The 24,887-nt window shown below is 36.5% G+C and overlaps 1 protein-coding gene across 2 annotated transcripts in view; it reads right to left on the bottom strand.

Annotated features, from left to right (window-relative positions):
* Positions 1-24,887, bottom strand: part of LRCH2 (leucine rich repeats and calponin homology domain containing 2) — a 134,653-nt gene that overhangs the window by 17,727 nt on the left and 92,039 nt on the right. For both annotated transcript variants that reach the window (XM_023203053.2, XM_023203055.1), the window contains exons 13-14: positions 19,641-19,689; positions 19,446-19,562 (exon numbers count right to left, since the gene is read on the bottom strand). In XM_023203053.2, coding sequence (XP_023058821.1) covers positions 19,446-19,562; positions 19,641-19,689 — 166 coding nt within the window. The remainder of the gene's footprint in view (positions 1-19,445; positions 19,563-19,640; positions 19,690-24,887) is intronic.

The following is a 24,887-nucleotide window of genomic DNA, read 5'->3' as shown; positions in this document are numbered from 1 at the left end:
ACACTGTGTTCCACAATGGTTGAACTAGTTTACAGTCCCACCAACAGTGTAAAAGTGTTCCTATTTCTCCACATCCTCTCCAGCACCTGTTGTTTCCTGACTTTTTAATGATCGCCATTCTAACTGGTGTGAGATGGTATCTCACTGTGGTTTTGATGTGCATTTCTGATGGCCAGTGATAATGAGCATTTTTTCATGTGTCTGTTGGCTGCATAAATGTCTTCTTTTGAGAAGTGTCTGTTCCTATCTTTTGCCCACTTTTTGATGGGGTTGTTTGATTTTTTTTCTTGTAAATTTGTTTAAGTTCTTTGTAGATTCTGGATATTAGCCCTTTGTCAGATGGATAGATTGTTAAAATTTTCTCCTGTTCAATAGGTTGCCTGTTCACTCTGATGGTAGTTTTTTTTGCTGTGCAGAAGCTCTTTAATTAGATCCCATTTGTCAGTTTTGGCTTTTGTTGGCATTGCTTTCAGTGTTTTAGTCATGAAGTCCTTGCCCATGCCTATGTCCTGAATGGAGCCTAGGTTTTCTTCTAGGGTTTTTATGGTTTTAGGTCTAACATTTAAGTCTTTAATCCATCTTGAATTAATTCTTTATAAGATGTAAGGAAGGGATCCAGTTTCAGCTTTCTATATATGGCTAGCCAGTTTTCCCAGCACCTTTTATTAAATAGAGACTCCTTTCCCCATTTCTTGTTTTTGTCAGGTTTGTCAAATATCAGATGGTTGTAGATGTGTGGTGTTATTTCTGAGGCCTCTGTTCTGTTCCATTGGTTCTATTTAATGGTCCCCTTTACATATGCAGCATTATCTTCCATAACCCTTGGAAAAATAGATAACCAATCTGATATCTTAACCACAAACTGGGGGGTGAGCTGTATTAGAGATAATAAATACAAGACGTATTGTTCCTCCACCGTCTCTCCTATGACAACTATCACTAATCTAGCAGCATGCTCTTTCCAGGTGATCTCACACACAACCTCAATATGCCTTCAACCCAGTGTGCCAGAGAGCCACTGAATGAAATTGGCATGTGTGAAAAAATCCTATTTATCAGGCAAGACAATCACTGAAGTCACTTATTTTTGGTTTTAATCTATATGTCAATGAAACAGTGATATTTGAGTGAATATGCTAATATTTATTAAGTGCTTACTCTGTGGCAAGTGTAATTCTAAGCACTTTTATTATTAAATAATTTAATAGTTATAAAAATCATGTGAAGGAAAGTACAGGCACACCTCATCTTATTGAGTTTTGCTTTACTGCACTTCACAGATACAATATTTTTCTTTTTACAAATTGAATGTTTGTAGACACCCACTGGTGGCCATTGAGCAGATCAGATTCTGCTTGCTCAAATGCCTTACCCTACTTCCTTGGCAACCACATCCAACAAACCTGATATGGCTAGGATTGAGAAATGTGGTAAGTCACAATTGAAGAAGACAAAAAACGCAAGAAAAAAATTCACTGCCTTCCAAAGAAATGACCAAACAGGAGAAGCAAGCAGACAAATCATAATAAGGTATACATCATGAAAATGAACTGTACATTGCACAAGCATTGCCTTCATATTTTACTTTTTTTGGCTGATGAACTTTGCAAGATACAAAGAGGTTGGATCAAGTTTAAATGACTGTGCTGTTCCTCTCACATCAAAGAATCAAGAGCTACTGAAAATGAAGACTGCTTTTGCCTCTCCCTTCTGCCTGGCTAGCAGATAAGGGAAAGAATTTGAATGTTGGTGAAGGAAGAAGCAGGGTGGAATGACAGTAAAAGCTAGAGTAAAACCAAGCTGACCCAAGGTGTCCTGCAAGCTATAAAATTCAGTTTAATCACAGTATCAATTTTTTTGTTCCAGTGATTTTATTGGGATATACAATTTTTTAAATGTGCAAATACAAAGTTTTAAAATGTGCAGAAAAGGTTTGTGGCAACCCTGTATCAAGCAAGTCTATTGGTGCCATTTTTCCAATAGCACGTACTCATTTCATGTCTGTCAAATTTTGGGAATTCTCACAATATTTCAAACTTTTTCATTATTATCATATCTGTTATGGTGATCTGTGATAGTGATCTTTGATGTTTCTATTGCAATTTTTGAGAGATGACTCAAATGACGCCCATATAAGAAAACAAACTTAATCGATAAATGTTGTGTGTGTTCTGACTGCTCCACTAACAGGTTGTTCCTTATCTCCTATTCTCTGACACACAACAATATTGTAATCAGGCCAATTAATAATCCCACAATGGCCTCTGAGCGTTCAAGTGAAAAGAAATCGTATGTCTTTCACTTTAAATAAAAAGCTTGAAATGATTAAGCTTAGTGAGGAAGACAGGTAGAAAGCAGAGATAGGATGAAGCTAGGCCTCTTGCTCCAATTAACTAAGCTGTGCATGCAAATAAGTGTTGAAGAAAATTAAAAGTGCTACTCATTCCAGTGAACATAACAAAAATAAGAAAGCAAAACAGTCTTATTGCTAATATGGACAAAGTTTGAGTGGTTTGGATAGAACAGCAAACCAGCCACAACATTCCCTTAAGACAAAGCCCAGTCCAGAGCAAGGCCCTAACTCTCTTCAATCCTATGAAGTCAAGGTGAGGAAGCTGCTGAAGAAAAGTTGGAAGCTGTAGAGGTTGGTTGGTTCATGAGATTGAAGGAGAGAAGCTGACTGCGTAACATAAAAGTGCAAGGTGAAGTAGCAAGTGCTGATGTAGAAGGTGAAGCAAGTTATACAGAAGATCTAGCTAGCTAAGACAATTGATAAAGGTGACTACACTAAACAACAAATTTTCTATGTAGACAAAACAGCCTTCTATTGGAAGAATATGACATCTAGGACTGTTGTAGATAGAGAGAAGTTAATGCCTGCTTCAAAGCTTCAAAGAACAGGCTGACTCTTGTTAGGGGCTAATGCAGCTGCTGACTCTAAATTGAAGCCAATGCTCATTTAACCATCCCAAAAATCCTAGGTACCTTAATAATTATGCTAAATATTTTCTACCTGTGCTTTATAAATAGAACAGCAAAGCCTGGATGACAGCATATCTGTTTACAGCATGCTTTACTGAATATGTTAAGCCTACTATTGAGCTCAGAAAAAAAGATTCCTTTCATAATGTTACTGCTCATTTACAATGAGTCTAGTCAACCAAGAGTTCTCATGAAGATGTTCAAAGAGATCAATGTTGTTTTTGTGCATAACATCCATTCTGCAGTGCATGGATCGAGGAGTAATATCAACTTTCAAGTCTTACTATTTAAGTAATAACATAACATATAAAGCTATTGGGGTCATCGATAGTGATTCTTCTGATGGGCCTGGGCAAAGTAAATTGAAAACCTCTGCAAATGATTCATCATTCTAGATGCTATTAAGAACATTTGTGATTTATGGAAGGAGGTCAAAATATCAACATTAACGAGATTTTGGAAGAAATTCATTCTGATTGTCATGGATGATTTTGAAGGGCTCAAGACATCAGTGGAGGAAATAACTGCAGATGTGGTAGAAACAGCAGGAGAACTAAAAGTAGAGCTTTTTTTTCCCACTCTTTTTTTTTTTTTTTTTTTTTTTGAGAGACAGGGTTTCATTTTGTCACCCTGGCTGGAATGCAGTTTCGTGATCTTGGCTCACTGCAGCCTTGACCTCCTGGGCTCTAACGATCTTCCTGTCTCAGCCCTCCCCACCAAGTAGAGGGGACTACAAGCATGTGCCACCATGACCAGCTAATTTTTTTGTATTTTTTGTAGAGACGGGGTTTTGTCATTGGCCCAAGCTGGTCTCAAACACCTGAGCTCAAGGGATCCACCTACCTCGGCCTCCCAAAGTTCTAGGATTACAGGCATGAGCTATCACACCTGGCCTAGAAGTAGAGCTTAAAGATGTGAGTGAATTACTGCAATCTCATGATAAAACTTTAACAAATAAGGAGTTGCTTTTAATGGATGTGCAAAAAAGGTGGGAATTTTTAAGGTAGAATTTACTCCTGCTGAAGAAGCTGTGAACACTGTTGAAATGAAAACAAATGATTTACAATGTGACATACCCTTATTTGATAAAGCAGTGGCAGGGTTTTAGAGGACAGACTCCAATTTTGAGAGAAGTTCTACCGTAAGTAAAATGCTATCTAACAGCATCGCATGCTACAGAGAAATCTGTTGTGAAAGGAAAGTCCATTGATGTGGCAAACTAGAAATCACCATAGCCACCCAACCTTCAGTAACCACCATTAACATCTACACAAGACCCTCCACCAGTAAAAAGATTATGACTCGCTGAAGGCTCAGATAATTGTGAGCAATTTTTAGCAATAAAATATTTTTAATTAAGGTATATCATTTTTTAATACATAATACTATTATACACTTAGCTGATTACAGAGCAATGTAAACATAACTTTTAAGGACTGGGAAACCCACAAATATTCATGTGACGTGCTTTATTGATATATATTCATGTGACTTGCTTTATTGAATAGATATTAGCTTTAATGGCGTTGTCTGGAGTCAAACCCACAATATCTCTTAAGTATGCCTGTGTTGTTACACTCATTTGTAAAGCTTTTAAAAACAAACTTAATTAAGGTTACATGACTTGACAAAGTCACATAGTTAATAGGTATCCAAGTAAGGACTGGAACCCAAGTGGTGTGATTCTAGAAGCCCAGGCACTGTGCCATAAAATCATCTCTTGATATCTGTAAGGGACTGGTTCCAGGAACTCTGCCCCCGCCTCACCCATGCCAAAATTCACAGATATTCAGGTCCCGTCCCTTATATAAAATGGCATAGTATTTGCATATAACCTACTCACATCCTCCAGTATAGTTTAAATCATCTCCAGATTACTTATAATACTGAATACAATGTAAATGCTATCTAAACAGTTGTTATACTATATTGTTTTTTATTTGTATTATTCTTATCTTTTTTTGCCTTTTTTCCCACATATTTTCAATCTTGGCTGGCTGAATGCATGAATGTGGAAGCTGCAGATACAGAAGGCCAACTATACTCTCATTTCTAATTAATAGGAATTTGCCAGAGATAACAGGGCTAATGGGCATTCTCAGAAGAAGAAAAGCAAAAAGAACTAAGAAAGCATAGCCTGTGTAGAAAACAAAGGGCAGTTCAATGAGGCTACTGAGGAAAGTGAATTTTAGCAGGTAATGAAATATAGAGAAGGAAACAAGGAATGGTCCACAAAGATTTTAACAAGTTCAAACTTTATCTTATTGGTAATGGGAAGCCAATAAGAAATTTTTTGGATGATTTAGTTTTACAGTTTTATTTAAAAGAGCATTTACAGATTTACAGTTTTATTTAAGGGCATTTTCTCACATTGATAATTATTTTTTATTGATATGTAATTGTACATATTTATCAGGTACTTGTGATACTGTGATACATGCATACAACGTGTAATCATCAAATCAGGGTAATCACTTCAAAGATATTTATCATTTCTTTGTGCTGGGAACATTATCAATCTTTTCTTCTAGCTATTTTAAAATATATAATAAATTATTATTAACTACAGTCAAGCTATGGTGCTACTGAACACTAGAATAAAGAAATTTAAAGTCAGAGAATTATCCAAGAGCTGAGAAAGGAGGACCATTAATCAGTTATCACAACTGCCTAGGCAAGAAAGTATGAGGGTTCCAAAAAGGGCAAGGGCAATAGAGACAGACATGAATTGCAGAAAGGATGCATATATTAGGGCTGATAACCAATTAGGTGATGGAAATGAGAAAGAAAAAGAATCAAGAAAGACTGAGGAATAGAGTTTAGACAACTGGGTAGATACTATTAGGGGATGGGGTGGATACTTAACCTGAAATATATATAGGGCATGCAAACAATCAGAAACACAGATTCGGGGAACAGAAAAAATGTTATAGGATGTAAATTTAGACACATCAGAATATAAGAAACATCTAGAGTCATTAACACTCCAGAGAGCGCTTTTTAGAGTAATAAAATGAGGATCAGACCCTAAGAGCAAGCAGAAGAAAACTTACACAAGGACATCAAAATGATAACAGGGAAGAAAAATGAGATAGAAACCAAGACAGGAGTATCAAGAAGGAAAATGTGGTCATCACTGCAAATGCTACACTGGATTTTGCCATTAGTAGGTGCATGTTAAAATCTAGCGAGGGGCTATTTCAGTGGAGAAATGGAAGCGAAAGCCAGATTGCAGTGGGTTAAGGAATGATCAGAAACTGGAGAACTAAAAATAGAAAGTTTGGCCCTGGCCATGGTCAGGAGTTCAAGACCAGCCTAGCCAACAAAGTAAAACCCTGTCTCTACTAAAAATACAAAAATCAGCCAGGTGTGGCGGAGGGCGCCCATAATCGCAGCTACTCGGGAGGCTGAGGCAGGAGAATCGCTTGAACCTGGCAGGCGGAGGTTGCAGTGAGCTGAGATCGCGCCACTGCACTCCAGCCTGGGTGACAGAGCGAGGCTCCGACTCAAAAGAAAAAAAAGTTTAGCCCTAAAAGAGAGTAAAGAGAAGGCAACAGCTAAAAGGGCAGTCAGGGATAATGGTAGTGTCAGGGCTCAGAAAATACTACCCCAAGATATGGCACCTTCAAGGTCACTCTCTGACCTTTTCCAGGCCATCCTTTCTTCAATCCCCCCTCCTCTCCCTAAGGCAAGTAATAGAAACTAGAATTCCCCATCTCACAAAGCAAGCCATACAACCTAGAAAGGTCACTCTCTAACCTCCCTTCTCCCTTTAAGATGCATGAGACAGGTTTCCTGCAGCACACTGAAGGAGAAGGAATGTCATAGAGAGACACAGGAAAGATTCTCAACAAACAGGCCCAGTTTGCTACCATTAGATCATACCCTTTTTTGTTCAATCATGTGTCTCCACAACTATTCATTTCTTTCATCAAACTTAGCATGAACGTACAGTTTTCCCTGGGTCTTTGGGTCTTCATTCTGAAGGTCTTTGGGTCTTTGTTTCTCTGGGTCTTTGGGTCTTCATTTTTGTGTCACATAAAAGCTTAATTAAATTTTTATGCTTTTCTCTTGTTAATCCATCTTTTGTTATGGGGTGTCAGCTATGATTCTTGCAACGGGTAGGGAAAAGATATTACTTTTTCTTCCCTATAATAGAGGTTTGAGCACATTTATAAGGTGAAAGGTAAAGAGGCAGGAAAGACATAGAAGAATAAGAGGATAATTGAAATGCAAAGAAATACAAGATGATATACTTAAGAATTTAGAAAATGGGAAATGTATTACTGTTACTCAACTACAATTCTAATTTAAAATACTTATTATACAAGAAAACTTAGAAAGATGCTAAGTTTGCAGTACTGCACATATTTAAATGTCTTGAAAACCCAAACCTAATATATACATAGATTTGAAAATACTCTCTAATTCCAAGTTTTTACTAATTCAACTCAGCTATCCCCAACTAGTATTAGTATGAATTCTGAATTACTGAAGTTTTATTACATCTAAATTCAAATGTTACAATAAAGGCCTAGTATAAAAACCAGAAAAATAGAAAGATCAGTCCATCTCAGAAGCTTTTATATACATATATACACACATATTTTTTGAGGCTAGTCAAGTGAAGCAGTGGGAGTGTAAAATAAACAAGGAAATGTGTAATTGTGAGCAATTTGTTGTAAACACCACTGAATTCGGACTAGCCTCAGAAGTTTACATTAATTTCAAAGGAGAGACAATAACTTGTACACAAACTCTGACTCAGAATATATCAGTTTATTTTACAATCCCAGTGGCTTTTTTATTCCCGTATAAAACTAACAATGATCATAGAAAATGTGTCAAAATATTTTCCAGGGGGTTAGCCTTTAAATAAAATTAGTGTACTGTATTTATGAAATCAACATGTATTTTATGAGTTATAATGTTTTATCACAATAGTAATGAGATACATTTGAAGACATATATGCCACTTAAATAAATCAAATAATATTTAAAACTAACTGGCTAGAGATACTCTAATACTTTTTAACTGTTTTGTCTAGAAATCAATTATTAAATGCATTTAGAAATTCACTTGTGGCCAGGCGCAGTGGCTCACACCTGTAATCTCAACACTTTGGGAGGCCAGGGCAGGCAGATCACGAGGTCAGGAGTTTGAGACCAGCCTAGACAATATGGTGAAACACCATCTCTACTAAAAATACAAAAATTAGCCAGCTACCCACAGCAGCCAGCAGTGCAGGGAGAGAAAGCCTGTACACTTGGGGGAGGGAGAGCACAGGGACTGGGGGACTTTACATTGAACTTAGTGCTGCCCTGCCACAGAGGGGAACAAAGCTGTGCTGCGCTCAACCAGCACCCAGGCACGGAGGGAGCATTTGGATCAGCCCTAGCCAGATGGGAATTGCTCATGCCAGCAACTGGAACTTAAGTTTCTCAGTAACCTCACCAATCACAGGCTAAAGTACTCTGGGGTTCTAGGTAAACTTGAAAGGCAGTCTAGGATTGCAATTTCTAGGCAACTCCTAGTGCTGTGCTAGGCTTAGAGCCAGTGTACTAGGGTGGCATGTGACTTAAGGAGACACCAGCAGGGGAAGCTAAGGGAGTGCTTGCACCACTTTTCTCCCAACCCCAGGCAGTGCACATCGCATCAATGAGAAAGAGACCCCTTCCTTTCACCTGAAGACAGGATAGGGAAGACTGAGGAGGACTGTGTCTTACCTCTTAGATACCAGCTCAGCCACAATAGGATGGGGCACTGGCTAGAGTTGTGAGACCCCCATTCCAGGCCCTAGCTCCTGGATGACATTTCTAGACACACCCTGGGCCAAAAGGGAACCCACTGCCTTGAAGGGAAGGACCCAGTCCTGCCAGGAGTCATCACCAGCTGACGAAAGAGCCCTTGGGCCCTGAATAACCAGCAGCAATGCCCAGGTAGTATGCTGTGGGCCTTGGGAGAGACTCTGAGATGTGTTGGCTTCAGGTAAGACTTAGCACAAAACTAGCTGTGGTGGCTACATGGAGAGGCTTCTGTTTGAGAAAAGCAGAGGGAAAAATAAAGGGAAACTTGGCGCCTTAGGAACCCCCTCATTCACAGTGAGGTAAGCAACAAGCAGTCTCTTGGAGTTCAGGAATCTAGGCCTCCACTCTTGGGCAGCATTTCTGGACCTGCCCTAAGCCAGAATTCAGGGTGAGTCCCAGGACTGGCAGCATTCACCACAAGCTGATTGAAGAGCCCTTTGGCTTTAATAGACCATGAGCAGTGGCCTAGCAGAAACCCCCATGGGTCAGTGGTCGTGGTGGCCACAGAAAGAGGTTTCTCTATCTGTGGAAAGGGGAAAGAAGAGTGGGAAGGACTTTGTATTGTGGTTTGAGTGCCATCTTAGCTGCAGTAGAATAAAACATCAATAGTAACGTTAAATGTCAGTGAATTAAACTATTAAAATAAAAAGATATAGAATGGCTGACTAGATGAAAAAATAAGACACAATGACCTGCTACCTACAAGAAACACACTTGAGGCCAGGTGTGGTAGCTCATGCCTGTAATTCCAGGGCTTTGGGAGGCCGAGGGGGGTGGATCACTTGAGGTCTCAGTTAATTTAGAAAGCTTATTTTGCCAAGGTTGAGGATGGTGCCTGTGACACAGCCTCAGGCAGTCCTGATGACATGTGCCCAAGGTGGTCAGAGCACAGCTTGGTTTTATACATTTGAGGAAGACACAAGACATCAATCAACATATGTAAGACAAACATTATTTCAGTCCAGAAAGGCAGGAAAACTGGAAGCGGGGAGGGGGCTTCCAGGTCATAGGTAGATAAGATACAAATGGCTGCATTCTCTTAAGTTTCTGATTAGCCTCTCCATAGGAGGCAATCAGATACGCATTTATCTCAGTGAGCACAGTGGTGACTTTGAATAGAATTGGAGGCAGGTTTCCCCTAAGCAGTTCCCAGCTTGACCTTTCCCTTTAGCTTAGTGATGTTGGGGTGAGGCCGAAGGGGGTGGATCACTTGAAGTCAGGAGTTTCAAGACCAGCCTGGCCAACATGGTGAAACTCCATCTCTACTAAAAATACAAAAAATAAAAAAACTAGCTGGGCATGTGCTACTCAGGAGGCTGAGGCAGGAAAATTGCTTGAACCCAAGAGGCAGACTGTGCGGGAAGTCAGGGACCCTGAACTGAGGGACCAGCTGAAGCCATGGCAGAAGAACATAAATTGTGAAGATTTCATGGACATTTATTAGTTCCCCAATACTTTTATAATTTCTTACGCCTGTCTTTACTGCAATCTCTGAACATAAATTGTGAAGATTTCATGGACACTTACCACTTCCCCAATCCATACCCTTGTGATTTCCTATGCCTGTCTTTACTTTAATCTCTTAATCCTGTCATCTTCGTAAACTGAGGAGGATGTATGTCACCTCAGGACCCTGTGATGAATGTGTTAACTGCACAAATTGTTTGTAGAGCATGTGTATTTGAACAACATGAAATCTAGGCATCTTAAGAACAGGATAACAGTGATTTTCAGGGAACAAGGGAGATAACTTTAAAGTCTGACTGTCTGTGGGCCGGGTGGAACAGAGCCATATTTCTCTTATTACTGAAAACGGGTAAGATAAATATCACTGAATTCTTTCCCCAGTAAGGAATATTAATAACTAATAGCCACGGGGAAAAAATGCATTCCCAGGGTGAGGTCTCTAAAATGGCTGCCCTGGGAGTGTCTGCCTTTATGCAGATGTAAACAGGGATGAAACATGCCCTAATCTCCTGCAGCGCCCCCAGGCTTGCTAGGATTAGGAAATTCCAGCCTGGCAAATTATAGTCAGACCGGTTCTCTGCTCTTGAACCTTGTTTATCAATGACAATGTATGCACAGCTGGACACGGAAGTTCGTTAGTGATTGTAGTTTCGCCCTGACCTTGTGATCTCGCCTTGTGATCTTTTGTTGCCCTTAAAGCATGTGATCTCTTGACCCATACCCTATTCATGCACTCCCTCCCCTTTGAAAATTGCTAATAAAAACTTGCTGGTTTTACGGCTCAGGGAGCATCACAGAACCTGCCGACATGTGATGTCTCCCCCAGACACCCAGCTTTAAAATTTATCTCTTTTGTACTCTTTCCCTTTATTTCTCAGACCAGTCGCCACTTAGGAAAATAGAAAAGAACACACGTTGAATATCGGGGGTGGGGTTTCCCCAATAGCAGAGGCTGCAGTGAGCCGAGATCATGCCATTGCACTCCAGCCTGGGTGACAGAGGAAGACTCCACCTCAAAAAAAAAAAAAAAAAAAAAAAGAAAGAAAAGAAAAAAAAGAATGGAGAAAGATATTCTATGCCAATGGAAACCAAAAAAGAGCAGGTGTAGCTATACTTATAAAAGACAAAACAGATTTCAAAAATAAAATGAACAAGAGACAAAGAAGGTCATTATATAATGAAAAAGGGGTAAACTTAGTCAGAGGATATAGTGATTGTAAATATATATGCACCCAATACTGGAGCACTCAGATATATAAAGCAAATATTATTGTAGCTCAAGAGAGACATAGATCTCAATACAATAATAGCTGGAGACTTCAACACCCCACTTTCAGCATTGGACAGACGTCCCAGACAGAAAATCATCAAAGAACAATTGGACTTAATCTGCACTACAGACCAAACGGACCTAACAGATATTTACTGAACATTTCATCCAGTGGCTACAGAATATATGTTCTTCTCCTCAGCACAAGGGTCATTCTCAAGGATAGACCATACGTTGTCACAAAATAAGTCTTAAAACATTCAAACAACAAAGAAGTTGCTGAGATAACATCAAGCAACTTCTCTGACCACAGTGAAATAAAACTAGAAATCAATAACAAGAAGAATTTTGAAAACTATACAAACAAATGGAAATTAAACAATATGCTCCCGAATGACCAGTGGGTCAATGAAGAAATTAAGAAGGAAATTGAAAAATTTCTTGAAACAAATGATAATACAAATACAACATAGCAAAACCAGTATTAAGAGGAAAACTTCCAGCTATAAGTGCTACACCAAAAAAGAAGAAAAATCTCAAACAAATAACAATGATTCATCTTAAAGAACCAGAAAAGGAAGAGCAGACCAAACCCAAAATTAGTAGAAGAAAAGAAACAGCCCAGGTATCATGGCTCACATGTGTAATCCCAACACTTTGGGAGAGTGAGGTAGGCAGATTGCTTGAGCCAAGGAGCTCAAGACCAGCCTGGGCAACATAGCAAAACCCCATCTCTACAAAAAATACAAAAATTAGCTGGGTGTGGTGGTGCCTGTAGTCCCAGCTACTTGAGAGGCTAAAAGGTGAAAGGATGACTTGACCCTGGGAGGTCAAGGCTGCAGTGAGCCATGACACGACTGCACCTCAGCCTGGGAGAAAGAGTGAGACTCTGGTATAAACAAACAAGCAAACAAAAACAAAAGAAAGAATAAAGATCAGAGCAGAAATAAATTTGAAATGAAGAAAACAAAATATGAAAGATCAATGAAACAAAAATATGGTTTATTGAGAACATAAACAAAATTGACAAACCTTTAGTCAGATTAAGAAAAAAAGAGGAGAAGACCCAAATAAAATCAGAGGTGAAAAAGGAGACATTACAACTGATACCACAGAAATTTGAAGGGTCACTACTGGCTACTATGAACAGCTATGTGCCAATAAATTGGAAAATCTAGAGGAGATGGACAAATTCTTAGACACGTAAAACCTACCAAAATTGGATCATGAAGAAATCCAAAATGTGAACATGTCAATAACAAGCAATGAGATTAAATTTGTAATAAATAGTCTCCCAGTAAAGAAACGCCTGGGACCTGATGGCTTCAGTGCTGAATTCTACCAAAAACTTAAAACCTAATACCAATCCTACTCAAAGTATTCAAAAAATTGAAGAGGAGGGAATACTGGCAAACTGATTCTACAAGGCCAGTATTAGCCTAATACTAAAACCAGACAAAGACACATGCAAAATAGAAAACTACAGGCCAAAATCTCTGAAAAATATGGATGCAAAAATCTTAAACAAAATACTAGCAAACCAAATTCAACAATATATTAAAAAGGTCATTCATCATGACCAAGTGGGATTTATTCCAGGAATGCAAGCATGATTCAACATACGCAAATCAATTGTTGTGATACATCATATCAACAGAATAAAGGACAAAAATCATATGACCATTCCAATCGATGCTGGACAAGAATTTGCTAAAATCCAACATTCCTTCATGATAAAAACCCTCTGATATGGTTTGCTTGTGTCCCCACCCAAATATCATCTTGAATCGTAACTCACCCAATTCACAAGTGTCATGGGAGATACCAGTGGGAGGTAATTGAATCATGGGGGCGGGTTTTTCCAGTGTTGTTCTCATGATAGTGAATAAGTCTCTCGAGACCTGATGACTTTAAAAAGGGGAGTTTCCCTGCACAAGCTCTCTTCTTTTGTCTGCCACCACGTAAGACGTGCCTTTCACCTTCCACCATGATTGTGAGGCCTCCTCAGCCATGTGGAACTGTCAGTCCAATAAACCTCTTTCTTTTGTAAATTGACCAGTCTTGGGTATGTCTTTATCAGCAGCATAAAAATAGACTAATACACTCTCAAAAAATGGGGTATAGAGGAAATATATCTCAACATAATAAAAGCCAAAACTCATAGCCTTTCCCCTAAGATCTAAAAGATGACAGGGATGTGCATTGTCACCACTGTTATTCAACACAATACTGGAAGTCCCACCTAGAGCAATCAGACAAGAGAAAGAAATAAAGGGCATCCAGACTGGAAAAGAATAAGTTAAATTATCCTTGTCTGTAGATGATATAATCGTGTATTTGGAAAAACCTAAATTCCACCAAAAAAAAAAAAAAAAATAGAACTGATAAACAAATTCCGTAAAGTTGTAGGATACAAAATCAACATACAAAAGTCAGTAGCATTTCTATACGCCAACAATGAACAATCTAAAAAAGAAATTTAAAAAATAATCCCATTTACAATACTCACAAACAAAATTAAATACCTAGGAATTAACCAAAGAAGTAAAAGATCTCTACAATGAAAACTATAAAACACTGCTGGAAGAAATTGAAGAGGACACACAAATATGGAAAGATATTTCACATTCATGGATTGGAAGAAACAATATTGTTAAAATGTCCATACTACTCGAAGCAATCTATAGATTCAATGCAATCCCTATCAAAATACCAATGACATTCATCACAGAAATAGAAAAATCAAGTCTAAAATTTAGAAGACACCACAAAAGACCAAGAATGGCCAAAGCTATTCTGGGAATAAGGAACAAAACTGGAGGAATCATATTACATGACTTCAAATTATACTACAGACCTATGGTAACCAAAACATCATGGCACTGGCATAAAAACAGATACACAGACCAATGGAACAGAACAGAGAACCCAGAAACAACTCCACACACCTAAAGTGAACTCATTTTCAACAAAGGTGCCAAGAACATATATGGGGAAAAAGACAGTCTCTTCAGTAAATGATGCTGGGAAAACTGGATATCCATATGTAGAAGAATGAAACTAGGCCCTTATCTCTTGCTGTATACAAAAATCAAATCAAAATGGATTAAGTACTTAAATTTAAGACTTCAATCTATAAAACTACTGTAAGAAAACATTGGGGAAAATCTCCAGGACGCAGGTCTGGGCAAAAATTTCCTGAGCTACCCCATAAGTACAGGCAACCAAAGCAAACATGGAGAAATGGGATCATATCAAGTTAAAAAGCTTCTGCACAGCAAAGGAAACAAGACAGTGAAGAGACAAGCCACAGAATAGGAGGGAATATCTGCAAACTACCCATATGACAAGGAACTAATAACCAGAATTTAAGGTCAAGCGACTCTTTAGGAAAATATCTAATAATTAGATTAAAACATGGGCAAAAGATATGAATAGACATTTCTGAGAAGAAGACATACAGATGGCAAACTGGCATACGAAAAGGTACTCAACATCACTGATCATGAGAGAAATGCAAATCAAAACTACAATGATATATTACCCCAGTTACCCCAGTTAAAGTGACTTATATCCAAAAGACAGGCAATAACATGCTGGTGAGAATGTGGAGAAAAGGGAACCCTCGTACACTGTTGGTGGGAACGTAAACTAGTACGATCAATATGGAGAACAGTTTGGAGGCTCCTCAGAAAACTAAAAATACAACTACCAAACAATCCAGCAATCCTACTGCTGGGTATATACCCCAAAGAAAGGAAATCAGTATATCAAAGAGATATCTGCACTTCCATATTTATTGCAAAACTATTCACAATAGCCAAGATTTGGAAGCAACCTAAGTGTCCATCAATAGAAGAGCGGATAAAGAAAATGTGGTACACATACACAAAGGAGTACTATTCAGTCATAAAGAAGGAGAGTCTGTCATTTGCAACATGGATTGAAATGCAGGTCATTATGGTAAGTGAAATAAGCCAGGCACAGAAAGACAAACACCACATGTTCTCACTTATTCGTAGGATGTAAAAATCAAAACAATTGAACTCATAAAGATAGAGAGTAGAAGGATGGTTACCACAGGCTAGGGAAGGGTAGTGGGGGAGTAGAGGGTAGGTGAAGATGGATAATGGGCACAAAAAATAGAATAAATAAGACCTAGTATTTGATAGCACAATGGAGTGACAATAGTCAATAATAATTTAATCGTACATCTCAAAATAACTAAAAGAGTATAATTTGATCATAACACAAATGATAAATGTTTGAAGGAACAGATACCCCATTCTCCATGATGTGATTATTACACATTGTATGCCTTTCAAAATATCTCATGTATCCCACAAATATATATACCTAATATGAACCCACAAAAATTTAAAATTTAAAAAGTTCTTTAATAAAATACTTCCTGGCATAATGAATTTCACTGAAATGCAGTGATTTTATTTTGGCTATAAGAACACTAAAGTTTATATACTAGAAAAATAATCTATACAACAGTGGCCTGGGATCTAAAAGAGTCAATGTAACTTTCCTACCATGATTTATTTACTAACTTAACCTGACCCAATTTGTCTTCTTGCTCACATAATCTAGCCAATATGTTGAAACAGTTTTACCTAGTTTCAGGGACTTACCTGAAAAAAATACTATCCAAAATTAGCCTTCAAAACTAAGAAGAAAGGGGAGTTGGATTTCTTATACACACACACACACACACACACACACACACACACACACACACACACATACTTTCAATAAATACACTGAATAACCATGACAAATAATTTACCATGGGACAGAAACAAAGAAACCCTGTGCCTCAGTCATTTATATGCATTAAGATAAAGTTGCACAAAAGTTCTGTACATTTCGTAACACAGCAAACCTAAAACAGCCACCCTTGAACAAGCTCGGTGATAACCTGATATAAACCTCGAGTGTAGTGTATTTTACTGTTTAATGAACTATAAATCCTGATTAGCTTTTAATAATACAACCTACCAATAGCCCTTTCAATTATCGGGAGATAGGTGATTAAGAGAAATTTCCTTTTTGGAAGAAAGTCACCTCATAGAAGCTGCTGATGTTTTAGTCATGAAAATACTGACAATTCTGAATAACAGTGTTGATTTAATTTAGGAAACTGTATGTCAATTTATATTTTCTTGACATCTTAGGAAAAAACTAGTGACATACTCATTTCACTATGTCCTAATACTGACATCTTCTGACAGTTTAGGAGAATTACACATCTCCTTAAAACATTTCCCAGTGACTGAAGCTTATCTTTCCACCTACTTCATTAAGGAAAAAATTAACATTTGTTGAATGATGATTATGTAATATACACTTCAAATATTATATCATTTGATCTCATTTAATAACTTTATAACATAACCAATATTATAGAAGATGATTATTTTATAAAAAATAAAATACCAATGAATGATGCCATTAAACCAAAGAATTATGTTTTTTTTTTTTTTTTTTTTTTTGAGGCGGAGTCTCGCTCTGTCGCCCGGCCTGGAGTGCAATGGCCGGATCTCAGCTCACTGCAAGCTCTGCCTCCCGGGTTTACGCCATTCTCCTGCCTCAGCCTCCGGAGTAGCTGGGACTACAGGCGCCCGCCACCTCGCCCGGCTAGTTTTTGTATTTTTCGTAGAGACGGGGTTTCACGGTGTTAGCCAGGATGGTCTCGATCTCCTGACCTCGTGATCCGCCCGTCTCGGCCTCCCAAAGTGCTGGGATTACAGGCTTGAGCCACCGCGCCCGGCGAATTATGTTTTTAAAATGCTCACTGTGGCCTCTATTAAGACATCTTGAGAAGTCCACTTAAGTTACTGTAAAATATTTTTTTAATCACTAAAAGTAGGCCAAAAATGGCAGTAATCTCAGCACTTTGGTGGGCCTAGGTGGGAGGATGTCTTGAAGCCAGGAATTTGAGACCAGCCTGGGCAACATAATAAGACCTTGTCTCTACAAAAAATTTTAAAATTTGCAGGGCACTGGGGGACATGCCTGTAGTTCTAGCTATTGGGGAGGCTGAAGCAAGAGGATCACGTGAGCCCAGAGGATGGCCTGAGCCCAGGCATTTGAGGCTGCTGTATGCTATGATCATGCCATTGTACTGCAGTCTGGGCAACAGAGAGAGACTCTGTCTCTAAAAGAAAAAAAAAAAAAATTAAAAACCGGTAAGGTTTGTTTGAAAGTGTTTGCTCATTTGATATTAGGCTATACACAGTAGATAAAAAGGCAGCCTAGCATAGGCTTTGGGTTCAAATCTCAACTCTGCCACTTATTACTAAGTGACCTGAAGAATACTGCTTTGCATTTCTGTGCCTTAATTTCATCATCTGTAAAACAGAAATAATCATAACTGTACTTAACTCATAGGGTTGTTACGAAGATTAAACGAGTTGATCTTTGTGAAGTCTTAGGACAGTGCCTGGCACTTAGTGCTATGTAAGTTTTTTGACAAATACTCAGAATTGATATTGTTATTATGATAAAGGAGAACTGGTTTTGTTATACTGCGATATTGGTAGTATACTAAGAATTTGTACTGGTATACTACAATACAGGAGATCAAATAAATATCAAATTTCTTTTATTATTTTGAAATACTACTAAAATTTCCCCCATATCATCAGTCATTCACTAAGTTTTATTTACAAGCAAATTTTATTCAGTGCCTTTGTTCAAGGTCCAATGAACTAAAAAGGGAAACTTTAATGCTGGAATATAAACACAATTACAGATGTATAAAGGGTTGGGATAAATAAACTTTCACTATTATTGACCAGGGTTCTACTTAGAATGTCCTTCCCTTTTTCCTCATGTCTTTTGTTTCTAAGTTATCTCTCACATTGACCAAGAAATGTAAGACTCATTAAAAGGACTCAGTATTTATTTGTTGAAGGCTTAAATTTACTAAGACATATAACAGTTTTGTTTTAGTCATATGATACTATTTCCAAATGTATGTTACACACCCATATATAGAAACAAACAAATGTGCATGTAGATCTATTTCTACCAGAGAAAAACAGAGAATATAATCCTATTTATTAGTGATATAAACTTGAACTTACCTACAATGTAGACTAGTACTATGTTTTTAGATAAAATTACTATTATCATCTAATAATAATTAGGCTTTGAGAAACATAAAACATGTACAAAAACAACAAAATTTGCTATTCATGGAGCAGAAGCTTGTTTGTACTATTCATTTGAGTCAAATTCCAGAAATGAGTTCTCGCTAGTATTGAAAATTATTCCAAATTCTAATGATGGACTTCTACAAATACAGCAGACCCCAACCACAAATAGACAATAATACAATATTTACAAAGGTATACACAGTAAAATTTCATTAAAACCCTGCTAACTAGAAATTTGGGATAATTTGGATGATCTGAGCTTTTCTTTTAGCTAAGATAAAAGACCCTCCAGCAATCTACTAAGGTAACAAAAAGAAAAAAAAATGGAAAAACCTGCCCTCGAGCATTTTTAGAACTACATAAACAGAACTTATTTACATAGGAACAGTTAAATGCTAATTGTAAATATGTGTCAAACATTTATTGAAACAAATCCAATGAAAGACTTTTCCTGGATAATTTTTTTAAAACATACTACATATTGCTACAACTAGCAGTGTAGCAAACATTCGTCTATCTTGTAAAGTATTTGGTAAATCATAATTTATATTTATCTACTCAATTGTTCTCAATTACTGAAATCTTATGAATATAATTAGATCGTATTACCCCATATATGTGAGAAATCAAAATAACACATTTACTACATTAAACTAAAGAGTTACAGTCTACCTTATTAACTCAAAACAAAACTGACAAAATAGAAACTAATAATTACAAAGTAAATTTCAAAACTTAATATAGAGTACCTTAAAATATTCTTTTCTAATCTGTTTGCTCCTCCTCCTTTCTTCACTCTGCCAGATTATAGGGTGAGATTCTGGCCACGGTTGTTCATCTGTTTGATCCTTCTGATTTTCTAAGGGCTGTAATGAGACAATTTCTTTTAACTAAATAAAAGAGAACAAAATTATAGATATAATAGTAACTTGATTTCTTCTTACCTGCCATGTGTGGGGTGATAATGGTGAATTAACTTCATCTGCTGAGACACTAAAAAATTAAAGATGCCTTAATATGTTAAAATATTTAGAATAAATCGTTAAATATATATTATGAACCTTATTATGTTATCTTTTAAAAAAAATTGTAAAGAATTTACCCATGTCTACACTTTGGGCTAACAACATAAAACTTAAAGTTGATAGAAACTTATTTAAGTTTCTAATACCTGTTGCTCTACAGGAAACATCAAAATGGGTTTATTCCATGTAGGCCCTATGCATAGGTCTACTCTAAGGAATTCCCAGAAGCTAAAATAAGTGAAATATCTAAAGATATACTGTCAAAGGACAGACAAGATATTTATTATATCAAAATAACTAACAAAAACTAAAAAAAAAAATATTAATAATTTCTTTGGTCTAAATGCCAAAGAGCTCAAGCGAGTAGTTATTTTTGCCTACTGAATTACTGATTATGGACTCAACCTGTTCATTCTAACAAAACAGAGGCTATGAAGGAAATTATTTTCATCTAATTTTTTGTTGTTGAGATAAGGTAGACTATGCATGCTGTTATTATTAGATGGCAATTTTGAACAAAGAGTTCCTTTGGAAAAAATGCATAAACAAAATGTCCACTGAAGCTGCTATACCTTAACACTATTCTGGAACTTCTGTATAGTGCAATAACGAACAAAAAAAAAAAAAAACCCACAAAAATTGGATATAAAGAATACAATTTTTAAAATCTATAGAACACATGATTATCCAAGAGAAAAAGACAAAAAATCTATTATTACAAGAGGTAAGGTTACCAGTTAAAGAAAAACATACAAAAGTTAATAGCTTTCCTACATATCAACTATAATGAGTTAAAAGATATATTAGAAAAAACGCTATTCATAAAAGGAAAGAAAAGTATAAAATACCTAGGAAGAAACTTAACTATACTTGTACAAGTACCTACATGAAAAAACTACAAATGTCTAGTAAGAGATTTGAATAACCAAAAGGTACTTGGATAGATAAGTATTACAGGTATAACTTATCTTTCAACTTAATTAATAACTGAAATGAACTGTAATAATAATTTTTTTAAACTCAAGAAGTATTTTTTCGTTTGCTTTAAAAATTTGACAAAGAAGTTCCAAAGTTAATTTGGAAGAATGGATGATCAGGAAGAGAAAAGTTATATAATAAAGGGGACTTCTCAACCCTCCCTTTCTACTAGCTCCAGAATCTACAGATTTTTCAATGGAAGAGGAGTATAGGACCACAAGTATATAACTTCTGAAAAAAATGACATTTAAGATCATTGTGAAAGTAATGGCTTATATAACAAGTAGTAGAGAGACAACTGATTGATCACTTGTAAAATATACACAGAAAGAAAGAATTAAAAAGGGGAAGGAGACATGGTGAGAAAAAGGCAGGGGAGGGAGGAAGAAAACTAGATTCCTTACCTCATACCAAATATAAAAATGAAAAATTAAAAGATTTAAATATAAAGAAGAAATCACAAAGTATCACAAAAAAATACAGGCAGTAATTTTTTAAATATTGGAATAGAGAGAGCCTATGGGAGAAACAATCAAAATTAAATACTAACAAATTTGAACACATAAAATGTAAAAACTAGACTTTGCTCATGGTCAAGATAGACTAACAGTGACCAGATATATATTCTGAATGAAAAAAACTAAAAGAATGGCCAAAATATTTAAAACTATGCCTTCCATGACATTGAATATTAGGCAAAAAATGACATTATCCTTTAGAGATGAGTAAGAAGGCGAATCCCGTAACTGAGCCAAGTTGGTGCATGGAAAGAGTTTCCAGCCCAGGAGAAAAAACTAAGGCAGAGTCTAGCAGGCCCAGAATTCAGGAGACAGAGCTGGAGCCAGGGAGAAAAGGGCAGAGTGAGTTCATAGCACACAGTAACAACGAAAAGGGCAATGCACGGAGAAAGGAAAGAGATCTACAATCCCTCAAATTTTCATCTGAGTGTACTGACCATTGAACATGTATGTGAGGAAATTACCCTAGGCAAAAGGATGAAATTACCCCCAAAGATTAGAGGGAATAATTCCCAGATTCTCAAGAGGATCAGGAATGGCACCAGTTCCCACCAGCTAGATTGGAAAACCTCATAATTCACAGGACATCCAGTAGAGAAAGGTGTTGCCTCATTAAGGGGACAAATTTATTCCTAGACTAAATGCTGCACTGGTCCCACATAAATAAATTATAAAACCAAGTCCCAAAATATCGAATTATTTCCAAGTAATTTAACCATATCCCAGAAGTCAAAAATATGTATAATAATACTACAATATCCACATTCAAGAATGTAAAGTATACAATGTCTGTCATTCAACCAAAAATTCAACCAAGCAATGTTCAGGAAGCTAAAGGAAAAGACTGAACGTGGTAAGTACAGACATAAGCAAACTTCTAGAAATAAAAAGTGCAACATCAAAAATTAAAACAAACTGGATGGAATTAACTGCAGGTTAGACATTTCACAAGAAATGACTAGCAAACACAAAGACAAAGCAGAAGGACTTGCCAAAACCCAACACAGACAGAAAAATATTAAAGAATGAATAGAACATTAATGTTCTGTGGCAAACTTCAAGTGGCCTAATTGGTGTTCCATAATAGAAGAGGTCAAATGATAGAAAACATATTTGAAGAAATAAGGGCCCCAAAATTTCAAATTTCATGAAAATAAACCCACAAATTCAAGAAGCTCAATGAACTCCAAACAAAAGTAACATGAAGAAAACTACACCAAATATATCACCATCAAATTACTTAAAATGAGTGATAAAAAATGTTACAGACACCCAGAGGAAAAAAGGACACATTAGGCAAAGTAAAACAAAGATAAGAATATTCTCATAGAAAACAATAGAATCCACAGGATGGTGGAGAAACCTCTTCAAGGTACTCAAAGAAAACTAAAATGTCAAACTAGAATTGTGTATGAGACAAAATATCTTTCAAAAATGAAGGTAAGCTAGGCATGGTAGCTCATGCCTATAATCCCAACACATTGGGAGGCCAAGGAAGGAGGATTTCTTGAGACCAAGAGTTCAAAACCAGCCTGGGCAACATAGTGAGACCCTGTCTCTACAAAAAATAAATTTTTTTAAGTTGGCTGGGTGGGATGACACATGCCTGTGGTCCCAGCTACTTGGGAGGCTGAGAGGTGGGAGGATCATTTGAGTACAGGAAGTCGAAGCTGCAGTGAGCTGTGATGGCACCACTGCACTCCAGCCTGGGTGACAGAGCAAGATTCTGTTTCTTTAAAAAAGAAAAAAAAATTAAAAATTAAAAAAATACTTTTTCAGACATACAAAAGCTAAAAGCATTCAATCAGCAGACGTAGCAAAATTATGTTAAAATCTCTCTTTTAGGCAGAAAGAAAATGATGCACACGTAAATACGATTCCACACAAAAAATAAAGGGCACTGGAGATAGTAACTAAGGGATTGAACACATAAAATACATTATTCTGATTATCTAAATGTTCTTAAGAAATAATTGTTTAAAGCATAAATAACAATGTGTTATAGTATACATAACAGATATATAAAAGGTAAAATGTATGACAATACACCAAGGCTAAAAAGGAAGAAATATAAATATACTGTTGTAAGGTTCTCACATGATACATGAAATGGTATAATAGCAGTTGAAGATAGACTGTGATAAGCTAAATATCATACTCTAACCCCTAAAACAACCACTAACATAACAAAAAGTTACAGCAAATAAGCCCACAAAGGAAATAAACAAAAATTTTAAAATATAATTCAAAAGACAACAGAGAAGGAGAAAAAATGAATAAAAAGGATAGAACAGAAGGGAAACATACAGCAAACCTCAAAATATCATTAATTACAAAAATATAAATGATTTTAACACTGCAATTAAAAAGTAGATTGTCAGATTCAATAAAAAGCAGGAAGATACTACCATATGCTAACTACAAGAAATGCACTTTCTCTACAAAGACACAAATCAGTTAAAAATAAAAGGATGGAGAAACATGCATCATGCTAATACTAAACAAAAGAGAGCTGTACTGACAATACTAATATCAGAAAAGTAGACTTCAGAGCAGAGAATATTATCAAGAATATAGAGAAAAGTCATTTCAGAATGGCAGTAAAAATTCACCAAGAGGACAATACAATCATAAACATTTATATACCTAATAACAGATCTTCAGAATGTATGAAGGAAAAATTATAGAACTACAAGGAGAAAGATAAATCTGCAATTAGTGTTGGAGATTTCAATAACCTTCTCTTACTAACTGATAGACCAAGAAAACAGAAAACAGGTAAGGTATGGAAGATTTAAACAACACTATCAACCAACTTAACATAGTTGAAATTATACAAGACTCTAACCAATAACCACAGAATACATTTTTTTCCAAGTTCCTACAGAACTTTTACCATGACAGACCATATTCTGGGCCATAAAAAAACTCAATATTATTTCAACAATAGAAAGTACTTCTGACTACAAGAGACACAAACAAACAAATTGCAAAAGCAGCAATATAGATAGGCAATACATACTTATAATACTCAACATCACTAATTTAATCACTGAAATGAAAAATAAAACATTCTGATATAATTTGTTCTTTTTAGATTGGCAAAGATTAAATAGATTGATAATGTATAATGTTAACAAGTATGGAAGTAAAGCTATCCATGTGTTACTTGTGGGAATGCAAACATAAAGCTTCTGGAGACAATACATCAAAAGCTTTAAATGTACATTTATGTTTTAATCCATCAATAGCATACCTTTAAGCATTTAAGTTAAGAAAATAATACAAGTGGGCCAGGCATGGTGGCTCACACCTGTAATCCCAGCATTTTGGGAGGCTGAGGTAGGTCAATCACTTGAGGTCAGGAGTTCGAGACCAGCCTGGCCAACATGGTGAAACCTCATCTCTGCGCCGCACTCCAGCCTGAGTGACAGAGTGAGACTCTGTCAAAAAAAAAAAAAAAAGAGAGAGAGAGATGAAAGGATGGGAAGGGAAGGGAAGGGAAGGGGAGGGGAGGGGAGGGAAGAAGGGAAAAGAATGCAAGTGTACAGAATATATAAAGTTCATCAAAATGTATATTTAGATTTAGTAGGTATATAAAACCATCACTATAATATTAAATGAAAAATGCATATTACTAAACAGTATACTCAGTATGATCTCATTTTTG

Source organism: Piliocolobus tephrosceles, chromosome 12 (assembly GCF_002776525.5).
Source record: "Piliocolobus tephrosceles isolate RC106 chromosome 12, ASM277652v3, whole genome shotgun sequence".
Lineage (NCBI taxonomy): Eukaryota > Metazoa > Chordata > Mammalia > Primates > Cercopithecidae > Piliocolobus > Piliocolobus tephrosceles.
The sequence above is the reverse complement of the archived record's forward strand: the minus strand, read 5'-3'. Positions and strand labels throughout refer to the sequence as shown.